This window comes from Tubulanus polymorphus, chromosome 5 (genome assembly GCF_964204645.1).
Source record: "Tubulanus polymorphus chromosome 5, tnTubPoly1.2, whole genome shotgun sequence".
Classification (NCBI taxonomy): domain Eukaryota; kingdom Metazoa; phylum Nemertea; class Palaeonemertea; order Tubulaniformes; family Tubulanidae; genus Tubulanus; species Tubulanus polymorphus.
Window position 1 is genome coordinate 4,121,924 of NC_134029.1, and position 20,792 is coordinate 4,142,715.

A 20,792-nucleotide genomic window follows, 5' to 3' on the forward strand; every position below is an offset into this window, starting at 1 on the left:
ATAAATAAGCGCTTAAACACAAAAGTTTCTACGGGATTGTACAAAATATTTAAATTAATCGGACCGAAGTCCGAGGAAAGAGATTGTTCTCAAATCTTCAACATAAATAATAAATTCAGACGACACAAACTGTCTAACTGACGATCTAACCAACCACGTAGAGCCAACCCGCACGATCTTTTTCACATGGAAACGCTTTTTGAACACATATACGAGATATTTGAACACTTCATTTCATACGAGATCGTAAATTCCTTATTTACCACTTATGGGCCGTTTTTAGTATATAGAGATCATACAACCATGTGCTATTTAATTTTCACGAGAACGACGCCAGATTTACATACCTGTTCCAAAAAACTGGTAAACGACCAAATTACATAGTCTTTTGTTGTTATGTAAGACAAGTATATTCGACACTCTCAGTCAAAAAGTATGATGTCACGCCGACACGGTCAAGGCGGTTGAATAACATCAAAAGTTCCCCGTTTAAACAGTTCAAATCTTTTGGTATTCATAAATATCGCGAAATTACAGTGAATTTGAACCGAACGACGATGGTTAAGTGCTATCAGTTTACGACCGAGTCGTCATGGTATGGATAGGGTCGACCAAAGACCTACTGCGCGGCTCCGAATGAAAGAAAAAGTCGATCTCAAAAAGAGATATATCAAAGAATAAGATATCACCTAATAATTCTACTAACAAGTTCCAAACAATGTGGCCTTTGTAGAAAATGAAAATGGGTGAATGAAATTTCATATGAACTAAATGCACAAAAATAGAAAATTCACCGCTAAAATGTACTACACACACGTGCCGCTACTGCCACCTATACCTAAGCCAAAGAACGATTATATTCTTCCTTTAAAGCAAAATATGCGAGCACTTTCTATCATTAACAGCAAAATTGCACTTCACAGATTCTCGATCAGTTATTTTTTTCCTCAGCTTGGTTTTTTCAATGAAAGATACACATCTATTGGAAAAGAAACACATTCAAAACTTAACGACCCCGCAATTCACTAAACCAAAAAAACACCCGCCTCGATTACATCGGCTTGAAAAAATAGATATGTTTCTACTATATTAATAATTTTTTTTCGTTTAGATTCGTAATATTATTGCACATTACCATAGTTTATCTAATAGTTGGGTTAGAGATACATCGACACATACATATAATATGTATACATAAATAAATAGTTACTATTGTGTGTATGTATCTAATCATATTGACCAATCAAGTTACAATATCATACATTCTATCATTATTATCAATATTACCAGTATTAATATCGATTATTATTACTATCGTTATTATCAATATATAAACAATATATAATCTATATATATATATATATATATAATACGGTATGAACAATTTGATTCTTTGCAAGCACCTCGACTTTGAATAGAGTAAATACCAGCGCAAAGCTAATTTACACTAGTCTTCAGAAGGTATCAACAGTGAAATCTACAACTTTGAGTTCGAGCTGGAATCAAATAGATACATTTTTCCCGGTTCTATATTACTCAATTGTAACCATTACTTTCCGATTTCTAACCAGGAATGTGCAAAAAATGGTTCAGATGCCTAATAAACATTTTCATTTCAAACACAAAAGGTTAATTCAACTATGAAGCTGAAGCCCAGTAAATACGGGCATAAATCTGGAAATGAAAATATCACTATTCAACCAACGTTTTATATAATTTATGGTCCCAGAAAACCTGACCAGGGTAGCGTTAATTACAACATATGTTTGAAAATTAATATGAAAGGTAGCAATATGGTGCCTGGTTACAGGGGTTCAGGGTAACACAAAACATGTTCCAGTCACGGAGTATCACATTTTCACACGTGATTGACCAACCTCAAAAACCTATCCTTAAGAGTAATTTATGCAGGATAATTACTCCATGAGATTAACAGGCGCTGATGCCACAGATTATCTAACCTCTGATCCATTTGCGAGACAAACTGACCAAGATTTATATTCTGAAGACATCACACGCAAGTTGTCTATTCATGATAACCTTCATGCTATACATCATAATACATATACATAACTCTGTGAGACTTGAGTATAAGTTGAACAATCTACATTTTGGCATAGCACATAAATACATGTCATAACAAAAACAATTAATATGGTTTTTCTATACATTTTGATGAGCAAATTCCATCAATATATCAAAATACAAATCTTTATACGACGTATTTTTATTTGTATCATACATATTTTCAAGATGGCAACACTTGACAACAGTTAAACAGTTCTGTCGTACAATATGTTTCACACATAGTGGAACATTTCTCAAGATTCACAATCATATACGGTATGTACGTTGTGTTCTACAACTAGTTCTATCACCTCCCTCCTAACAACTTTCCACATTTATCCATCGAAATATACTATCATAAGTCTTGCCTTAACTCAGAATACGGTTAACTCATATTTTTACAATAAAACAGACACTTATATCATCTAGACGCCCAAATCATCTCCTCATTCAACATTGAAACTTCCATGAAGTCAGCGAAGAACTCGGGACACTAATCAGCAAATCAACTTCACAGCGAAATCAGTGATAAATAAGAAACTGACTCCAACTACATTTAACGAATGCTTATCTACTCGACATACTAAACCACTACATGTATATGAGTGAATAAACTACGGTATCAGATCTAACTCCCTGTCACTTATCAGTAAGCTTATTAATCTCTCTTAAAGGCATTACAAAAGGTCTTACAAAATTATCGCTAACTCCTGTGTAAAAAACAATCTGTTGCTACCTATTTGTGCGTACATAAAGTATCGTCATTGCCAGTTTTTGGTTTTGAGTCAGTAGATTGAATCCGAATATAAACATGTGAAATGTCAGACAATGTGTGAATATAGTGCGCGTGAACACGTATAAACAACATGTTCAATACGATCATGAATCACATCAAATATACCATGGCCTGGTGTAAACGTCGCTGCTAAGGGAGACCGAGAAAGACATGGAGATCAACCTCCAAAGATTCCTGGTCTCGCTTTACGAGTGGATTCAGACATATTGGAGATCTCGGATGCCTAATGTTCGAATAGGGAGTTTTGATTGAAGAAGGTATCATATGAAAGTGAAACAACTTGTACATGCACACAATGAAAACATGCACATGTTGTTCAAGTCAAAATGCACAACAAAAATCTTCAATGCCCAATATTTTATTACCGGGTACACGATGTACATCAACAATACAAACATGTACACAACGAATGCACATAATAATATGTACCAGTAACATGTTCAGTATCGAATGTGCATGTACACGATGTTCGCTGATATGAATATATCACAAATACAAAAATAACATATATCATGCATACTATTAGAACATTACAGCGCATATCCAAAGTGCGTATCATTATTGTCTTAAACGTTTTCCTGTAAATGTACTAAAACACGAAAAATATATTTCAACGGCTGATAAACCATGTTTACAGTGAACTATAAAGCGCAAGCACATGCATATACTCTTCTCACATGTACCAATGATCTACTATTGTTATACGATTAAGTAAGTTGATTTCCGATTAAGAATATAGTGGGTATTATGTTTTGTTTTTTAACAGACAACACTCCACACAGCCATGCATTTCTTTATATAAACCACCAGTGAACGTATGTGCACGATTTTACGCCGGTTTTTCCCGCCATACACACGAACGATCGTACAACGACAACTCGAACGATATACGTTTCGTGCCACGGAAAAAAATACGGCTCGATATTGCGTCTCGGTCGTCATCGTCGTCATTCAGTACAACTAAACAGTTCGTACTAAATTCTGAACTAAATGCAGCTAGGCTCGTCAGATGTGTGAAGACGGTAGACGTCATAACTGGCTACCCATCGACAAGGCGTAAGCGTCGCGGCCCAATGGATGAGGATCGATCTGAAAAAATATCAAAACAAAACTAAACATAAGCACGCGTTTCCAACTATTGAGTGCAGAATTAACTATATTCAAGAATATGTACTTCTTAATAACGGCTATGACATATACATATACCAATGCGTTACACATATAGTACACGCATATTGTGGTTATTTTCCTTTGATTTGAAAGCATTAATCTAGCACTTCGTTCATGGTTATCTTTAAAAAATTATGCTACTGAGTTGGCAACTGTGTGTGTTAATAGTCCTACGAAGTGGACGAAGTGCATTAGTCCTATAGCGATTTGCTATGCAATCTAATTTCAATTAAGTAAGTTATTCTCTACTGATAGTTCATGTTTTTCAAGTCGAATACAAAATCGAGTTGTTGAAGGAAAAAAAAATGACAAAGAAAGCTGTCAAAAAACCGATAGTGGATAGATTCTTGAAAGCAGATTTTAAAAAGTTTTCATATCAATATTACCAAAACTCCACTAAGAAAGTTGATGAAATTGTGTGAAATCTTTCGATCATACAAGGAACAGTGAATCAAATCTCTAAATAGCTAGACAATCACCGGTAATCAAACCCAGTGGTTAACTCAATTGATGAAGTCAGTCATAGGGGCTACATCGCATAGATTGAAAATGTTCTTACACCGGGGCCAGTTGTACATAAGTTGGCTAATACCGAGATTCAATCATCCACAGGTTAAGTTAAACCAACTTTTGAATAACTGGCCCCGATCTTAAGCATATTTTCAGTCAGTGCAACAGTGGCCTGGGCACTATTTCAAATATGCCGCAGGTGAATTGGTGTGTAAGGTAAAATGAACGTATCACCAACCAGCCCCCTTTAATCAAAGCTATAAAATGCCTAGCACGAAGAGAGTTAATTCGTCCCAACTGAAATTTAGGTATTCGAGAAAAAAAATTGTTACGTATAGTTACATACATAATATGTATATAATAGATGTGAATAGAGACTTTGACCAGTTTGACTCGAAAGTGAAAATAACGATACCTTTCCCAGAAAACTGTTGGCAATTCAGGTTGTTACATAAACCTATATGTAGACAAGAAATTCAACGAATTTTGAGCGAGTTTAATGAGTTAAGAATGAAAAGATGCGAAAGATACAGTTGCGATTACTATTGGTAGACAATGTGTGAATGATTTAGATAATGAAAGGATTTTAGAATCAAAGGCACCTGCCTTGTAAACTATAAGATTTTTCAATAAATCGCGGAATTCCAAATTATGCGTTAATCATTGTAAGATATATAGAGTTTAAGCACTTTGATATAATTCCAGTCAATCAAGTTGCTGCTGCTCAACTTGAAACTATTTCAGAAAATTAGTCGAAGAATATCACGATTAACTGCGTTTAATATTAATAAGGATGGCGAGCGAAGAAACTGAACCGTTAAATCCGACCGACAGTAAGGATGGATCGAAGCAACTCACCTCGCTATAAGCTGGCGGAGGTCGATATCTATAATCGTACACGTACGTATACATCGGTGTAAACGTGATTTCACCCATCGTTCCTAATCCATCCTCGTCGTCTTCATCATCGTTTATATTCACTGCTCCACATATGCTTTCCGCGTACGTCGGCGGATCTGTTAGAACAACGATGAAACATTTTATCATCTTCACCAGGATCATCGATCTCAACCCTTAACCCATCAGACAGGGTGGCCACTTTCCATTGCTTTAAAAACCCCTGTACTGTGTATCATTTGTCAAATTCCCTGAGTTTTCCAAATTTTTTTCTAGATTTTTCTGATTTCCTGAGTTGTCCAGGTCAGTGGCTACCCTGTGAGACCAATTTTGGTTTATGGTACGTGAGTTAGATTTTCAAAAGTATTGAAAAATATTTGAGGCTCTCCGTAAGCATATCTTCTAACATTATCAATTTAAGTTTTTCATAGCCTTCAGAAAATTTTTCGGTAAAGGATATATGAACATACCGTCAAACGGGGGCGGAGGTGTAGGAGTTTCCCTGTACGGTGGAGGGGCAGGCATGAGTTGATTGCCGAAATACGACACGTTCGTGTCACGTAGCACCATTGGGTCAGATAAGAGATGTGGATTTACACGACGGAAAGGTACAGTTCCAATTACTATCGGTAGATGAAGTGACAGATTATATGCACCCGGTATATGCAAGGCAACCTGAAAATATATATCAAGCGGTTTATTTTCAAAAATATCAGAATATCACAATTAAATGCTATCTAACTTTTCTCACAGTACTTGGAACAAATATAATCAATTACGCTTTATGACACTAGTCCAGGGCCAACAATACTAGTGTACTTAGAATTCTCTTTTGAATCAATGTAATTTCCAATTTCTTGAGAAGCAGTTCATTAAGAAATTACAAAACTTTTCTATTCAATTTTAAGATGTCTATATATTTTCCTTGCATTTCAAGTCACTAAGATACGAAAAACATTAAAGCTAGAAATACTGTTGTAATAATGAATAGTTAGGCCTACCCAATAAGAAATTTTTTTTTGAATCGATGTAAATTTTGATATTATCTAGACCCACGTTACCTTGACATAGTATTCAACTTTTATCACACAACAATTCATAACAGACGGAGAAACAGCGGGAATTTTGAGTAACTGAGCGTCCCACGTAGCTCGACTTCCCGGTGAAACAGGTAAACCTAGACAAAAATATCAAATTCGCATCGTCATTACAGGATCCCTACAGATCAGTCATTCCTGGTTATAAGGAGTTTCATAAATAGAAAATTTCAAATTTTGAGAAAGCTTCTGCATCGCTTTCATATCACAATAACAATAGACTCCTCCTGAATTGGTACTGTTCATCCCGGTAAAACCATTAATTCAGTGCTTACACCTTAACTCGGTGTCCTGTTGCCAACTGTACCTATTTAGGCGTAGTCTGTACAACTACAAACATTTCAATTGCCTATTTCTAAAAACTGAAGGAGTTTTAGAGGAGTTTCAGGCATTTTACTCAAATTATGAGCTTCAAGCACCTTTAAAATGCATTTTCTGTTTAGAAGGAGTTTTTAAGGAATCAACTTGTAGGGACCCTAGATTAACGAGCCCTGAAGAGATCAATGTAAGTACCAATTATGAATTTGTTTAGAGTAAACATCCAATTGCCTGAAGCGAAACAACGTACCTGTTAAAACTGTGAATTTTGTTCCTCTGACTCGTGATTTTCCATTCGCGAAGAACGTTTGCGTTTGATGTAGCGTGGCGTAAGGGATGATTGTTCGCGACGAGTGATTCTCAAAATCGGCAGAAATTGCTATCGATTCACCTTCAAAAAGGAAACAAATAAGTTCCTGAATAACATATACAGTTTCATTCACAAAGTAGTAATCGAAAGAACAAGATATCCCGAAGAGGCTTTTCAAATAACAAGGAGCCTATCGGCTTTTATAGCTTCGCTGTGTGATTTGAAGAAATAGAAGTTGCATACCTAGGGGTGCCCCCTTTTGGCCAAATCCAAAAAGGGCTCTGTACTTTGTAGGTATTGGTCCATAGATTTAGAACATTCGTACCAAATTTGGAATTGATCTGATTAAAACTGTAGGACTAGTAGCGATTTGAAGAAAAAGTTGACAGATGCACGAACGAACGAATGGACGACAACAGCTCACCCCCTAACCCGTCACAGCGGAGCTAAAAATCGCTTAAAACAAGTTTTAAATAGTTTGAATTCTTCCCCTAAGTAGGGAACCGGCAATGCTACTGTGGTAAGCAAAATTACATCAGGATTTGCCAGGTGTGGCTGTACAGTACAACATCAACACTGGATTTCTTCTTAAACTCAATTAAAATCTAATGATGATTTCTCAAATTCTGCGTGATGACACATGAAAATTATGTGATCAAACTTAATTGAAAGTGAACTCATTTTAATCGAGTACATCTATTGTCTTAGTGGCGCCATTTGAAAGCTTCGATAGCTCATGTGCTGTTACCCAATTTTCATCAAGAACTTTTCAAGGTATTGTTGAGAAAAGAGTGACCTTACCTGGACAATATCCTCGTCTGTCCGTCCGAGCGCTGATTGAAATAGGACCTGATGTACATAGCCAACAACATAACGTCTTTTCAACACTATTCTCCACGGGAATCTATGAGAAAAAAAAGAACTACTGTAATTTAAATAGCTCGTTGTAGTCTAAATAGGCTTTCAGAGTGGGCGTTTCATACCTGATACTCAGGTTTATTAATATCGATCGGACTAATAACTGTGAAAGCTTTCTTCGTTTTATGATTGAAAGACCACGGTTTGTCAATTTCCGCTTTTAACCAGTATCGTATACTGCCGTGCTTGCCCTCAAACGACGTAGAGATTCCGCTGAAATGATTAAATTACAGTACAAATTTAACGCGAAAAATTAATTTCATCTTTTGTAAATTTAGATATTCATTCTCTAATAGGCCTATACTGGCATTCATCAGAATGTTTCCAGCTGTAACAGATGTTCGCAAACGAAAATCTATAACGACGTACACTTACCCCATCGGTAACTCAAAAGTGAAGTTGAACTCATGTCGACCTTCACTTAATGTTTCTCTCACAACAGAGGATTCTACAACAAAAAAACATATAAGAAATTTCCATTATTTCTTAAGATAATCGATGAATAATAGAATAGCCACACTAGATAATAAGATTAAAACCCAATTTATACAAATTTAAGATGTTGAAAACACCAAATTGACACTGATGATGGGCTCTAGAAAGTGTTTGGAATGTCACATTTTGTTTCTTCCTCTTGATAAATAAATTTCGTCTTCTAATTTTTTCATGTACAAGTGAATACATAGAAAATTTTAATCTTTGTAATCACCTAAAAATGTTTACTTTTTTCATGTTTACGTAAAAAAACTCTTTCATATAACAATTGATTATCATTTATCAATACGTTTTCTCATCCATATCGCTATACCTAATAAAGTCTTCTTTAGATATTTTCGCAAAATTTTCCGCTAAGACATAAAACATTATGCATTGCACATTCTTAACTTTGCCACAGAAAGACTAAGGAAATTTTTCTATGAGGCTGACAACACATAACTATAAAACAATTAACACAGTATGATCTACATTGAAAAACAGCAAGATTATCATTGAAAATTAGCAAATTTAATTTTAGGATATTTTCCCTTTTTTGACTATTCGTCATAAATTACTCGATGAAAGCTTACCTCCTCCAAATAGCACCTGACGTTTATAAAAGTATTCGACTTCGGCGTTGTAATGTTCGGTATAGGAACCGAGTCGGGTTCCAGTGCTGCGGGATTCAGTCCAGTGAACTTTAGCTACGCCACGCATGAATACGCGCAGGGCTCGCATCTTCATACTGCCCTTCAGTTCTAAAACGCATAGTCCTGTCACCCGTTCCCCAGGGTGGAAAACCGTCTTATTGTCATTAAGTACAATCTCAAAACATGTGAATTTACCCATACTAACATATTATCGGTCTATGAGGTGCGTGTCGTGTCGTAAATGCTTCATTTTGCACTGATTTTCGCTGTGGTTAATTTTGCCAAATTCAGCCTCCATTATTTTGTTGACACCGGATGCGAAGAAAGCTCGACTGCCACAGCTGGAAATCTGATTGAACTGTCAAATTTTAGGTTCGAATCCCGTGTACATGGCACAACTGCACGGCTGATACATTCACGGACATTCAAATGGTATGCACCTGCATATGGTGCTTGCATTCATTATAAGGCTAATATTTCGCATCCTTGGCTGATTAGGACAAAGGATACTTTGTGTCGAGTTGATCTAGTCATTCATGCACTTACGATTTTTCCAGCGGGCCGAGGCCGGTTAGCCGTAGGGAGAAGACCGACGGAATTCAAAACAAAATTCGTCGAAACATTTTAATAAGGACTTATATTTATTTTCAAACAAATTCCAGTATTTGCTTATTGTGATTGTCTACAATCGGATGCCTAGAGATAAATCGTGTACCACCGTGCAACAAGTTCACTTCAATAAAAAAGAACACTTAAACACTCTTTAAGTCTGTTTCGATAACAAACACACCATTTTTACAACGTTTTGAACGTGAAAACAGTTTTTTCTCTGCCAGGAAAACTGCTGATATTATTTTTGTGAGATTTCTTTAGGTATTTGTGTTTCGGCGAATTTCTTTTTACGATGGTCGAGATCGTTTTATCCATGAGTGCAGATTTATATTTATTCCAGATTTCATCATCGTGTAAAGTGTCCTGCGCTTCTCGTTCATTCATATATTTCTTGATCTGAAATCGAACGAAATTAAACAAATTCATAATCGATTCATCCACTTCTACCACATCTGTGTATCATTAATGTATATCATGAACCCCTTGGTTGAGCAGGTGTGGTTGGTTTTAAGGGACACCAAATCAAAACAAATCAAACGAAATCTACCAATCAAATAAAAAACAAGGGAATTCCTATTTAAAAATTGAAAAGATTTTTCAAAGGTTTAATAGAAATTGTAGGCCTTGATTCTAAGTGGGTTGATCCTAATTGGACTTACCAATGTGTCCACCTTTAGCATCGTGTTGTTGTTTGCGCGCTGAAGGAAGAATCGTTTGCTTATTCTTATTATTTCGGCTCCGTCGCTAATCTACATACGAAATTGTTTCATATTAAAAATCAGGGATATAGATGAGAAATCCGTATCAAAGTGAGATACATGTAGCTAATTTTCGTACCAAACTAAACCCGGGTTCTTCGGAAGTCATCGGTTGCTGTAGGTGTTCAAGTCCCTGCAATCGGAAGTAGATTTCAGGGTAAACAGAGTGGTTGTTCACTTTCCTGAGAAATGATCGTTTAGTAACAAAAAAATGAATTCTGCGAAATGACAACGGAGAAAATTAAATTGGGAGAGCGAACTGAACTACTTTACTTCACTTACTAATTCCATAGCTTCTTTCTTATGCTCTTGCTCTAAGCACTTGTAAATATCCTCCAAGCCCTGTGTGTGGTATAAGCGTGTGGGATAAAAAGCCAGTGAAATTTAAAGATTTTCTGTAATGAAAACTACTCCGTATCTGTTCTGAGTGGTAAAATAAGCAATTTATATTCTAGTAATGCGGGCATAATTCAAATTCGGCAGTCAAATTGTATCTAGCGAAGGTTTTTAACGTGAATTACGGCCGCTTTAGCCTTGCGTGTAAAATAAGCCACTGTGGAATATTTTTAAGCGGTGCGAATCAAATATCTCCTATCTTCTCCCTCGTTGCCTATACTTACAAACATTCCTCCCGACTTCAGTACGTCTAACAGCACTATCGTATCTCTGTAACTCGTCTCTTTCCGTTTGCCCGAACCTATTTTCAACATTGACGTCTGCGTCTTCTCTCTCGTGATGAAGAATGGATGATGTTCGTCGTCTGTTTCGTCATCGCTGTCACGTTTCGGTACGTTGATAACAGGCGGTAAAAACGCTTCGATTCCTTTCGTTTCTCTTCTCTTTATCTATCATGTATAAGAACAATTTGTAACAGAAATCATGTCAAAAAATCTATATTCCCACATGGAGCGATAAAATTGACTCTTACTACCAAATTGGCGAGAAAGATCTTGAAATATTCCAAAATATTTTCAGATTACATCATGATTCTATATAGCTATTTTTCGGTTGAAGATATTTCCATTTTTCGCCCATTTATCATCAGTACAGTTTACAACGCAAAGTGTTGGAAATTTAGAAACGACTTGAGAGAAGACTAGAGAAAACATACAGAAAACGGGTTTTTTTTAATTACCAGAGGTCGTTTTCTTGGTGGAGGAGAATACGAGGTTGAAAACGGATTGAGATCTTTATCGAAACTCATAGATTTTTTCTGAGCTGAACCTCGACTACCACTGCCGCTACTGTTACGGCTTTTCAGCGCCGATTTACTGGGAGATGATGCAGTAGATCGGGATTTACTTGAAGAGCGCGTCTCTGTAAAAAAAAAGATTCAGTTACGTATTCAGAATATATTCATAAACTCGAAGAAAATCCTCAGATTAGAAATATGTGATATCCATATCGCATATGGTTTCGAAATACCTGTAACTCTTTCATTTTGATTTTCCTCGTCATTTTGTTCAGAAATGGTCTGACTCATCACGTTTCGGTTGGCGATCTGAAAATTGCGTCGAATATTTAGAATCTATGACAAGGAGTCTGAATCCTAAATTCTAAGCCCCCTTTGGGTTTTATATAACATTTTAAGAACATCAGTAAAAATCAATAGCTTTGACAAAGATTAAGATATGATACAATATAACAAATATTGCGGTATATTGGTGAAGCTGTATACGATTACAAATCCCTTGAATAGCACATTTTCTATATCTCATACATATAATTCATATAAGTCCCAGGTTTCCTAGGCGACAAACCCGTTTGAGATATTCTTCTTGAATAGACTCAGGCGATTGTTTTTGTTTATCAGATGGTTCTTTGTGAATGATAGTTCTATGTTGTTTATTGGGCGTTACGACCAATGACCGCGCAGATTTCGTCGACGTCCGGAGTCGAGGAGCAACCTGCAAATTGTTCGGGTTAACATGGTTACGAAAAAAAAACTTCAACACGTTTTATTAGCACATCGTTAATTGAACAAACTTAAGTTATAATTTCAAATCATTGAGTTAAACCTATAAAACATATTAGATTGTCAATTCAAGCCGATTGACTTACCTGTGGAAGATGAGCCAATTCAGCTTCGATTTTCAGACCCTCTTTGAACATTCTTTGCTGGTAACTCACGCCCAACATAGCTGAAATTGAATGACCACTTATAATGCTTTTGTTCAATCCTTTAAGAAATATTGAGACGAATATCGTTAAATACAGTGAAAGTTTACCTTTCGCATGGCTGGGAGGTTTAAAAAGGCCGAGGTCATCTTTACTCTGTTTGACCACTTTGAATTCATTTTTCGTGTCAACGACTGATTGTTTTCTGACAACCTTAACATTACCCTAAAGTAAAACATATATAGCACTAAACTGTAAGATCTGGCTGTACTCACGAATTGTTTGATAGCTAAACCTGGGGTAGGCCCTAACGTCGTAAAGTGGTACAAAATTATCAATATTTTTAATGAGTTGAATATAGTGAAAACAAACACGGTTTTCGACTAACTGTTTTTATTATGTGCAACCAGGGCGTTCTGTTCGTGTCTTTTGCCACCACTTTTCCAGGACTGCAATGAATTAATGGAAAGAGAAATGAAATACTCAGTCACTACCGGCGAGCGAAGTGCAGGATTAAATCTCACCCGTAATAATCGTAACGTATGGCTTCATCTTGTTGAGACAGTATTGCATCGACCGGGAAATCCCGAAATATATCTAATTTTCTGAAATAGATATACGAAAATAAAGACGACTTTCTCAGAGATACGTAAGTTAGTCCTTGGAGTAATCTTTTTAAATGATTACTCCAAGGTTAGTCAAGACGACTAGGTGACAGGCTTACTTGACAAAATCTAACGGAAGCTCGTCTGACGTGTGTTGTAAGTGTAAAAATGCAGATCTATGCAACACGAGAACTTCCACGTGTCCTTTAGCGAGCATCGCACATTCCCGTAATGTACCCGTTACTAATTCGTCAACCTGTAATTAATTTTGATTTGAATGAAGAATTATGCTTCGGGCACATGAATTATCAATGAACGTGACACGCGGCAATGGAAACCGACATAAAAAAAGGTGTAGGTAGAAATAATACTCGAATACGTTTATGATGTAATTCTATACATACGTACATCAGTTGACATGCCTTTGGTTAAGTTACCCATATTACGATTTACAGCCCCCGATGACAGTTTATACTGACGAAATTGTACGACTGAAAAATAATATACGCAGAATACCCATCAATGGTCGCAAAAAAACTATCCTTTTAATATATCGCCATTCGATCAATGACACGTACTTTTTCCCGATAGAACGTAATAAAACCAGTCCGGTTTCCGTCCTTGTTTCGCGATTAAACGACCATCTTCAAATCTATATCGAATATAATTCGCATGAAATATCAAATATCTTTGGGAAGAGACGAACGCAAAATATCAGAAGTTTTTGTTAACACAGTTACCTGTTGTAGCCAACATATTTGGCCGATTCGCTGAGCATTTCATCCGGAAATAGTTGGACAAACGCCTTCGTTGCCCTCAAGATCCAATCAATCTACAAATAGAATAGATATTCAAGTCTTTTGGAAATTCTAACAACGACTTATTTTCTATTTTGTGCAAAATTTTTCTTTTAACTGACCTTTTTCAATTGTTTTCTCGAGCGCTGTCGAGGGGGTATACACAAATATGACTGAACTTCCCAACCGATCTGTTAATGAGATGAATTAAAGCAAATTGTATTTGATACATAGAAAGGCCGCAGCTCTGACGAATTAAGAATTTTCCTAAAGGACACAGCTCTGAAACGCGGCCAACGCTTACGCTACATCTTTCATTCATCTCACTTCCGGCACTTTTTGGATTAGTCGCGGCCGCACCTCGACGATACTGAGTTAAAGGTTTGTCGCGTGACATAGAAATAAATCTGTAAAACATATTCTAAGGAATATATTGTAAGAATTCATAAAGACAAGTTAGGTTTGTTGAAATATTTTGAAGTATTTCATTTGGCTCTACTCGTACAAAGCAGTCTTAGTAAGCCATTTTACCAATTAAAACGTGATATCCTGTTATCGTTAGAAGAATAAAAGAATCATGTTTGAATAATTTTCCTGTAAACTTACTGTTGCCATTTCTTGCATGTTTGCGAAATGATTGTCACCATTTTTGCGGCGTATCGAAACTGATCTGACCGGTTCTACGTGGACGAAATGTAATGCGTATAAAAGTTTAATCAAAACCTACTGTGAGGCCTATAAATTTTTGAAATTATCGAATTGCTAAATCAAATCTTGTTCAAGTTTTCTTTATCAAGTTATTTAGTTATTCATGTGATTATAAACTGGCCCTGAGACCATGAGGATGTTATTCTTTTATTCGCGTAATTTCTGCACGCGACATTTTCCATTTCGTACCTTCCATTTCATTCTCCGAGCTCTAATGAAATCCTCCATATCCCAATTATCAATTTTCTGAAGGAAATTGGAGACAGAATGATAAACTACGATCTATCAGAGCCACAAATATCATTGAAGTTAACTACTAACTTCTATTCTGGCTTTCGATGTGTCGTCAACCAATTCATAAATGAGCGGAGGTCTAGGAGGAGGATTGGTCATCATTTCAACTTCGGATATACGGCTTTTGATAACCGACTTGTAATTTTCTGAAATAGGATCACGGGTCGTGATTAACTGGGAAAGATTTCGAGAAATTGACGAAGTGCCACGAAAAATGTGATGTCTTCTTTTTCACTAGAAATACAAATTATCTGTATACCTGGCCCATCCCTGCGGAGTAGTTCGTCGTTTCTTCGTTTTTGGTCTTGCTCCAGTTTCCTCCATTTTTGAACTGTGTGCGAAGTCATAATATTTCTCCTATCTCTGGAATCAATATCACCATAACGAAAAATCAAGGCACTGTTCAAATGACCCGTGTTGTTGTGCATTTTTGGAGTTATTGTGATCCCCTTAATCATTTCTGAATATGTTCCTGATATGGGATTTTTCCACGAACATATTCGTTGATTGAAAAACTATCCGCAGGGGTTTATCACACAATATAGGAGGATAATCTATTGATATGCGTGGTGGGAATCTCTATAGGTGACCGTTCTGGTTCAGGTTTATAATCTCAATTAATATGTACATATCAAACCTTTAACTCTAACCACGAACAGTGACATTTATATTACAGAATTATGAGCAATTAAAGAAATGAGCTTCGAAATTCACGTTCGATTGCCATAATACGGTAGCTTAGCGTTTTACTGTCGGTTGATGATCGGAACACTGATCGGATAAATGCTAAATGACCTGATTAAATCTATTCTACAGCTACAGAAATTACCCTTTTTCTTTTGATTCAGATGGTTAAACACGATTCAATACGATACCACGTTATTTTACTTTACAATCGCATCGATAATATTAATGAAACTTAGTGTAGAAACAATTGAAAATATGAGAAAGTTATACTACACGCGTTGTCTCATTTGATTTTTGATTATTTTTTATATTATTTTTTTCAAAAAGTATGAATGTATGTCCTAGACTCTCTGATGATTAATGTTACTAATATACTGTCAAACGAACACTAAATCATTGACAGGTACATGGTCTATTACATGTATTCATTTAAATGTCAGTTCCATTTTTCAATTTGAATTCAAAGGGTAGTTCCATGATTGAAGTCCAAAAATAAATCTAATGATCAATCTTTACCAGATGGATCATGCAGTTCGTTTAAAACTCACCGTCCTTCGGTTATATCTTGATTTAGTATCTATTTACTCCAAAACATTTAGCCATTTATATCCAAAACAACCGAATCAAAACGCCACATACACCGTCGGAAATTTTGAAGCCGGCGACAAGTTTCAAATAAACGATTCCAAATCACAGGTATTTTGATGTTTTTAGCGTTGATTAAATCCACCTTACGCTGGCATAAATGTTCTCAATCCGCCGAGGTACTGTCTTTACCCGTACAGCACTAGAAAGAATGTAACGATTGAATTGTTTTCCTATTAAGTTGTCAGTGACAAAAAGCGAATCATTGAAACATTATATATGCATATATATTAAGATAGTCGTCGCGTCCACTGTAAACGAGGACCGAATGCGACTGAATTGTTTAATCCACTTGTCGACTATGAATGACACAAAACCAGTACTGAAATAAGTTCTTTTCAATAGTCTGACAGAATTATACGCAAAAACTGTTTGAATGTTATAATCCCGTTATTTGTTCAGCGAATTTATAGATATGATATTAGTTTTATTGCTGACAAAGTCGAAATATCAATCTATCGTTATTACTTTTGACTTAACTAGGATTACACAAATCGAATAATGTTTTCGCCAAACTGGATCACCGATCAATGATACATGAAATAACTATTAGATAAAGCTTTTGAGTCGAATTCTAGTGTCATTTCCCAAACCAAAGGTCGTGTCGTATCAATCGTGTCACTAGGCGACTTGCATAAAATGGACATAAAATGAACGAGGACACGATCGAGAAGGAAAAGCCGCAATAAGTTGAGAGTTAAAGAGAAATTATTCTAAAAACATTTATAAATTACGGGAATGAGATGGAGGTTCTTTCCACGAACAGCAACACCCCAAGAGTACGATTTACTCGCACGCCGGGTACGCCAAAATGCGGTGCATTCCTCCTTCAAGATTCTCATGTGAGGCCACAAACGTCGTCACTAACGCTACATGACTAGTTTCAAATAGTCTTTTTTTCGTACAACAATAGTTCAAGGGGATAAGATCAACAATAGTTTAAGGGGTAAGATCCGGCGGTTGAGAATATGAATATGAATATGAATTCATTTTCACTTCAAATAACAATTATATACAAAAAAAGATTACGTTAGATTACATAATGTTTTCCAACCCGGGACTAGACACTAGAAGAGCCACGACAAGACCTTCAGGTCTCCATTAGTCATTTCGAAATTCATGTTTTCCATGTCGAAGTTAACTTTCAAGTTTTTTTCACCCTCAGGATGATTTAGGGATACGGGGAGGGGCAGCGCAAGACGCGGGCTCGCGAGCCAAAATTAAATCCACGAACCGTATTGTGGTGTTCACCATTATGGCTGACAAAGATGATCGTCCCGTATGTAAATACGGTGAAAAATGCTACAGAACGAACGCTGCACATTTATCACAGTTCAAACACGCACAAAAATTACAACAGGTATATTTTGTTTGCGTTTTGATGGTTTTTACTTCGTTTTGTCCATCTAATAAATTGTGTATGGCTTTGAACGAACTGCCCAAGAGTACTTTCACCGAAGGTAACCCTAAATAATGCACAGGGACTTGGCTGGACTGCGGGTTAATTAACCTAATTCAATTTCTAGGAACAAGAAAAACAACCAAAGATGCAGAAAAGAAAAAGTACCGAGACCACAGAGAGTCCTGTTAAAAAGAAAACGAAAATTGATGATTTCTTCCAAAAAGTATCGCCACCGACTTCAACTGGAGGCCAGCAGGCTCAGAAAAACACTACAATTGAGGATTTCATTAAGAAACCAGACGTATGTAAAACAACTGCAAAAGAAGAAAAAGATGATGATGAAGCTGTTACAGCAGTCGAAGAAGCTTCCTCAAAAAGTGAAGTCACCGCAAGCCATGGGAACTCAAGTGGTTACATTAGACCTGCAGATAGTGATAATCAGGACAAGAATGAACCACTTGTTAAAGGTAGTAAAGTTTATTTGACAATCTTAAATCAGATAAATAGGAGTTTTTAAATTCCAATCTTAAAATTGGGGTACTTAGAACTCCTGAATACATTTGGAATACCTATCAGCTATCTGGTTCACAATTAGTCAGTAACCTGTCTGTGGTTTAGTTTCACGATCGGATATTTTCACAAACCACATGATAATAATGTTGGTCATAATAATAAGCCCATCCGATTATAAAAAGCTTACCACCAACGATTAGGTAACTAACTAGTTCACAATCTTTTTTAGTTTCGAAAGATAAAGAATAGTTTGAAAATCAGAGTAGGAATTGGGCTTGTAATATGATTCGTTTTATTTTAGATGATAAAACTGAGTGTACTGATGAAACCACTAGTACCGGTACTTTACAAGATGCCGCTCAGACAGAGATGGATCCTAAACAAAGCATCAAAGAAAAATTCCTCGTTGAAATGCCTGCAGATTTCTATGACTTATGGACTCTATGTAAGAAGGTTAAACCATTGAAGCCAGAAAGTAAGCATCAACCAGATCAGGATTATGAGAAATATGTGAAGTGTATAAATATGGTTCAATTTATTAAGAGTAGTTGCTGTTGATTTGATAGGTGCATTTGCCAACTCAGGAGGGTTGAAACTGGTCGGCCCATATGATGTGCTCGCTGGTAAATGCAAACCGTGTATAGAAAATCGTAAATATTTAATTCACTGGCGTTATTACTACGATCCACCGGAATTCCTTACTGTTCTCAAAGGTGATGATCAATCGATGTTTCATATCGGATATTTCAGGTAATTAGTTCCAATTTAAAACATGAAATTGAACGGTACCCCGGTATTTCAACTCTATATTACAACTTTCTATTCAGTGTTCTTATAGATCGGGGAATTCCAGATTGATCTTTCTCTCATCAGGGCGTCACAAACAATATCTTATAATTTATCAGGGAATTTTTGTACAAGGGTCAGGGAAATATATCTGGAAGTTCTATTGTGTGGGTTCATAGAAATTCAAGTGGAGTTTTTTTTTCAGAGATGATCCTAAGGAAATGCCAGCATTCGTAGCCAGTAACTCTGCAGCTAAGGATTGTATCATAACACCTCGAGGGGAAAATATTTTCGCGGCTATTGCGTAAGTTAGTTGGATTTTATCATGAGGGGAAACCTCTCTGACCTCATGTACAGACAGGTAGTTGAGACATAACCACCTCCCGAATCTCCTATACCCAATTTGGACAAGTTCGAAAGAATTCCAAATACTAACCTTTTTACTGGATTACTTTAATGCGCCTTTGAACATTGAATCAGTGACAAAGAGTCCTGATATTTTTTCAATAACTTCAATTTAAACATCTTGAAAATTGGTTTATGTTTCAATCTTATAGGTGGCATTTAACTGAACAAAACAAACATACAAAATCTAAAGAGGTCGAAAAACTTCTGCAGCAAGTAAAAGACTTCGCCGCTGAACACAATTATAATCTTGATCTTAAAACTCAAAGTATGAAAGAACGCAATAAACGAGTTGTTTGCAAGACATTCCACGGAGCCGGGCTCGTCGTACCCGTTGATGAAAATGATGTCGGTTATAGACCCGTCCCTGAAACTCCAGGTTTGTTCAGTGTTGTGAAAAGTTTAATAGGGTCTAGATTTCGAACAAGGATCTCGGAAATTTTCGAAGTTTTTAATTCCATTCTGCAAGATATTTCTTGAAACAAACATTTTTTCTATGTGAATTTGATACTTTTTTCAGGTGATCTGAAGAAATTGTTCAAGAAAATCAATGACAGCAAATCTGAGGCCGAACGAAACAAGAGCCTCGACGAACTTCAGGAAATCGTGACTCTAGTACAATTCGCTAACGACGAATGCGATTACGGAGAAGGGTTGGAGTTAGGATTGGATTTATTCTCGTACGGAGGCTCGGAGTTGCACTCGTTCATAAAGATGTTGTTACCGATCGGATATAGACTGACTGGACGAACTGAATACGAACAGATAATCGTGGAACATTTGAAAAATCGTCGTAAAACGGCCGAACTGAGTCAGATTTCCACGAGTGGATTTCGCCCAATTCAGTGCTAGTTGGAAAACATTATGTATGCAGTTCTTTTGAAGTCATCACACTGATTATCAGCTTTTCAACGCAGTCTCAGTAAATTGCAGGAGGGAATTGTGCCCTGCCAGAATACTCGATCCTTTTTCAAACTTTTTGCAATTTTAATCGATGTCAATCAGTACTCTCAGGAATACTACACGTAATTAATCATTAATTACATGTAGCTGTTCTCATTAACCTACAACGATGTACTCATCGAAAAACTGCTTTGAATTGCACAACATCTTGGGGTTAGCATAGAACAGCAGGTATGTAAGTGAATGTACATGTGTAACCTATTAATACTCCACATATAGAAATAAAGTTGAATATTTCATGATAAAACTGAAAAATATTCATTCGTTTGTCCAGCATGACCTCGACATC

At 36.3% G+C, this 20,792-nt stretch overlaps 3 protein-coding genes across 3 annotated transcripts; 1 reads left to right on the top strand and 2 right to left on the bottom strand.

Moving 5' to 3' along the window:
• Positions 1-1,395: 1,395 nt before the first annotated feature.
• LOC141905273 (arrestin domain-containing protein 3-like) lies at positions 1,396-9,512 on the bottom strand. Its single transcript, XM_074794099.1, has 9 exons — positions 9,151-9,512; positions 8,459-8,531; positions 8,149-8,296; positions 7,967-8,069; positions 7,106-7,246; positions 6,502-6,617; positions 5,911-6,115; positions 5,402-5,559; positions 1,396-3,952 (listed from the first exon to the last, which is right to left on the bottom strand). Exons 1-9 carry the CDS (start codon positions 9,407-9,409, stop codon positions 3,893-3,895), a joined length of 1,263 nt encoding a protein of 420 aa, XP_074650200.1. The 5' UTR covers positions 9,410-9,512; the 3' UTR covers positions 1,396-3,892.
• Positions 9,513-9,873: 361 nt separating this feature from the next.
• On the bottom strand, positions 9,874-16,556 carry LOC141906017 (uncharacterized). The gene is made up of 23 exons (XM_074795160.1): positions 16,338-16,556; positions 15,362-15,465; positions 15,130-15,248; positions 14,998-15,054; positions 14,707-14,780; positions 14,405-14,507; positions 14,223-14,291; positions 14,044-14,135; positions 13,882-13,955; positions 13,712-13,794; positions 13,423-13,559; positions 13,223-13,303; positions 13,087-13,147; positions 12,809-12,923; positions 12,642-12,721; positions 12,341-12,487; positions 12,006-12,081; positions 11,716-11,897; positions 11,201-11,425; positions 10,863-10,922; positions 10,660-10,713; positions 10,482-10,571; positions 9,874-10,218 (listed from the first exon to the last, which is right to left on the bottom strand). The coding sequence occupies exons 2-23, from the start codon at positions 15,447-15,449 to the stop codon at positions 10,006-10,008; spliced, it is 2,280 nt and encodes a 759-aa protein (XP_074651261.1). The 5' UTR covers positions 15,450-15,465; positions 16,338-16,556; the 3' UTR covers positions 9,874-10,005.
• A 1,133-nt stretch (positions 16,557-17,689) lies between these two features.
• Positions 17,690-20,749, top strand: LOC141905734 (histone PARylation factor 1-like). The gene is made up of 7 exons (XM_074794730.1): positions 17,690-17,794; positions 17,961-18,303; positions 18,651-18,824; positions 18,916-19,099; positions 19,341-19,439; positions 19,693-19,919; positions 20,061-20,749. Exons 1-7 carry the CDS (start codon positions 17,690-17,692, stop codon positions 20,390-20,392), a joined length of 1,464 nt encoding a protein of 487 aa, XP_074650831.1. The 3' UTR covers positions 20,393-20,749.
• The last annotated feature ends 43 nt before the right edge of the window (positions 20,750-20,792 follow it).

Bases quoted from the DNA above. Each gene is read 5' to 3' on its own strand.
- LOC141905273 (XM_074794099.1), bottom strand. From the start codon at position 9,409: ATGGGTAAATTCACATGTTTTGAGATTGTACTTAATGACAATAAGACG. The intron at 8,532-9,150 runs GTAAGCTTTCAT...TTTTTGTTGTAG, and splicing joins TCAGGTGCTATTTGGAGGAG to AATCCTCTGTTGTGAGAGAA. The intron at 3,953-5,401 runs GTGAGTTGCTTC...ATATTTTTTCAG, and splicing joins CTCCGCCAGCTTATAGCGAG to ATCGATCCTCATCCATTGGG.
- LOC141906017 (XM_074795160.1), bottom strand. From the start codon at position 15,449: ATGACTTCGCACACAGTTCAAAAATGGAGGAAACTGGAGCAAGACCAA. The intron at 13,560-13,711 runs GTACGTATGTAT...AATTAATTACAG, and splicing joins CCAAAGGCATGTCAACTGAT to GTTGACGAATTAGTAACGGG. The intron at 12,722-12,808 runs GTAAACTTTCAC...ATTCAATTTCAG, and splicing joins ACCTCCCAGCCATGCGAAAG to CTATGTTGGGCGTGAGTTAC.
- LOC141905734 (XM_074794730.1), top strand. From the start codon at position 17,690: ATGGCTGACAAAGATGATCGTCCCGTATGTAAATACGGTGAAAAATGC. The intron at 19,440-19,692 runs GTAAGTTAGTTG...TCAATCTTATAG, and splicing joins AATATTTTCGCGGCTATTGC to GTGGCATTTAACTGAACAAA. The intron at 19,920-20,060 runs GTTTGTTCAGTG...TACTTTTTTCAG, and splicing joins ACCCGTCCCTGAAACTCCAG to GTGATCTGAAGAAATTGTTC.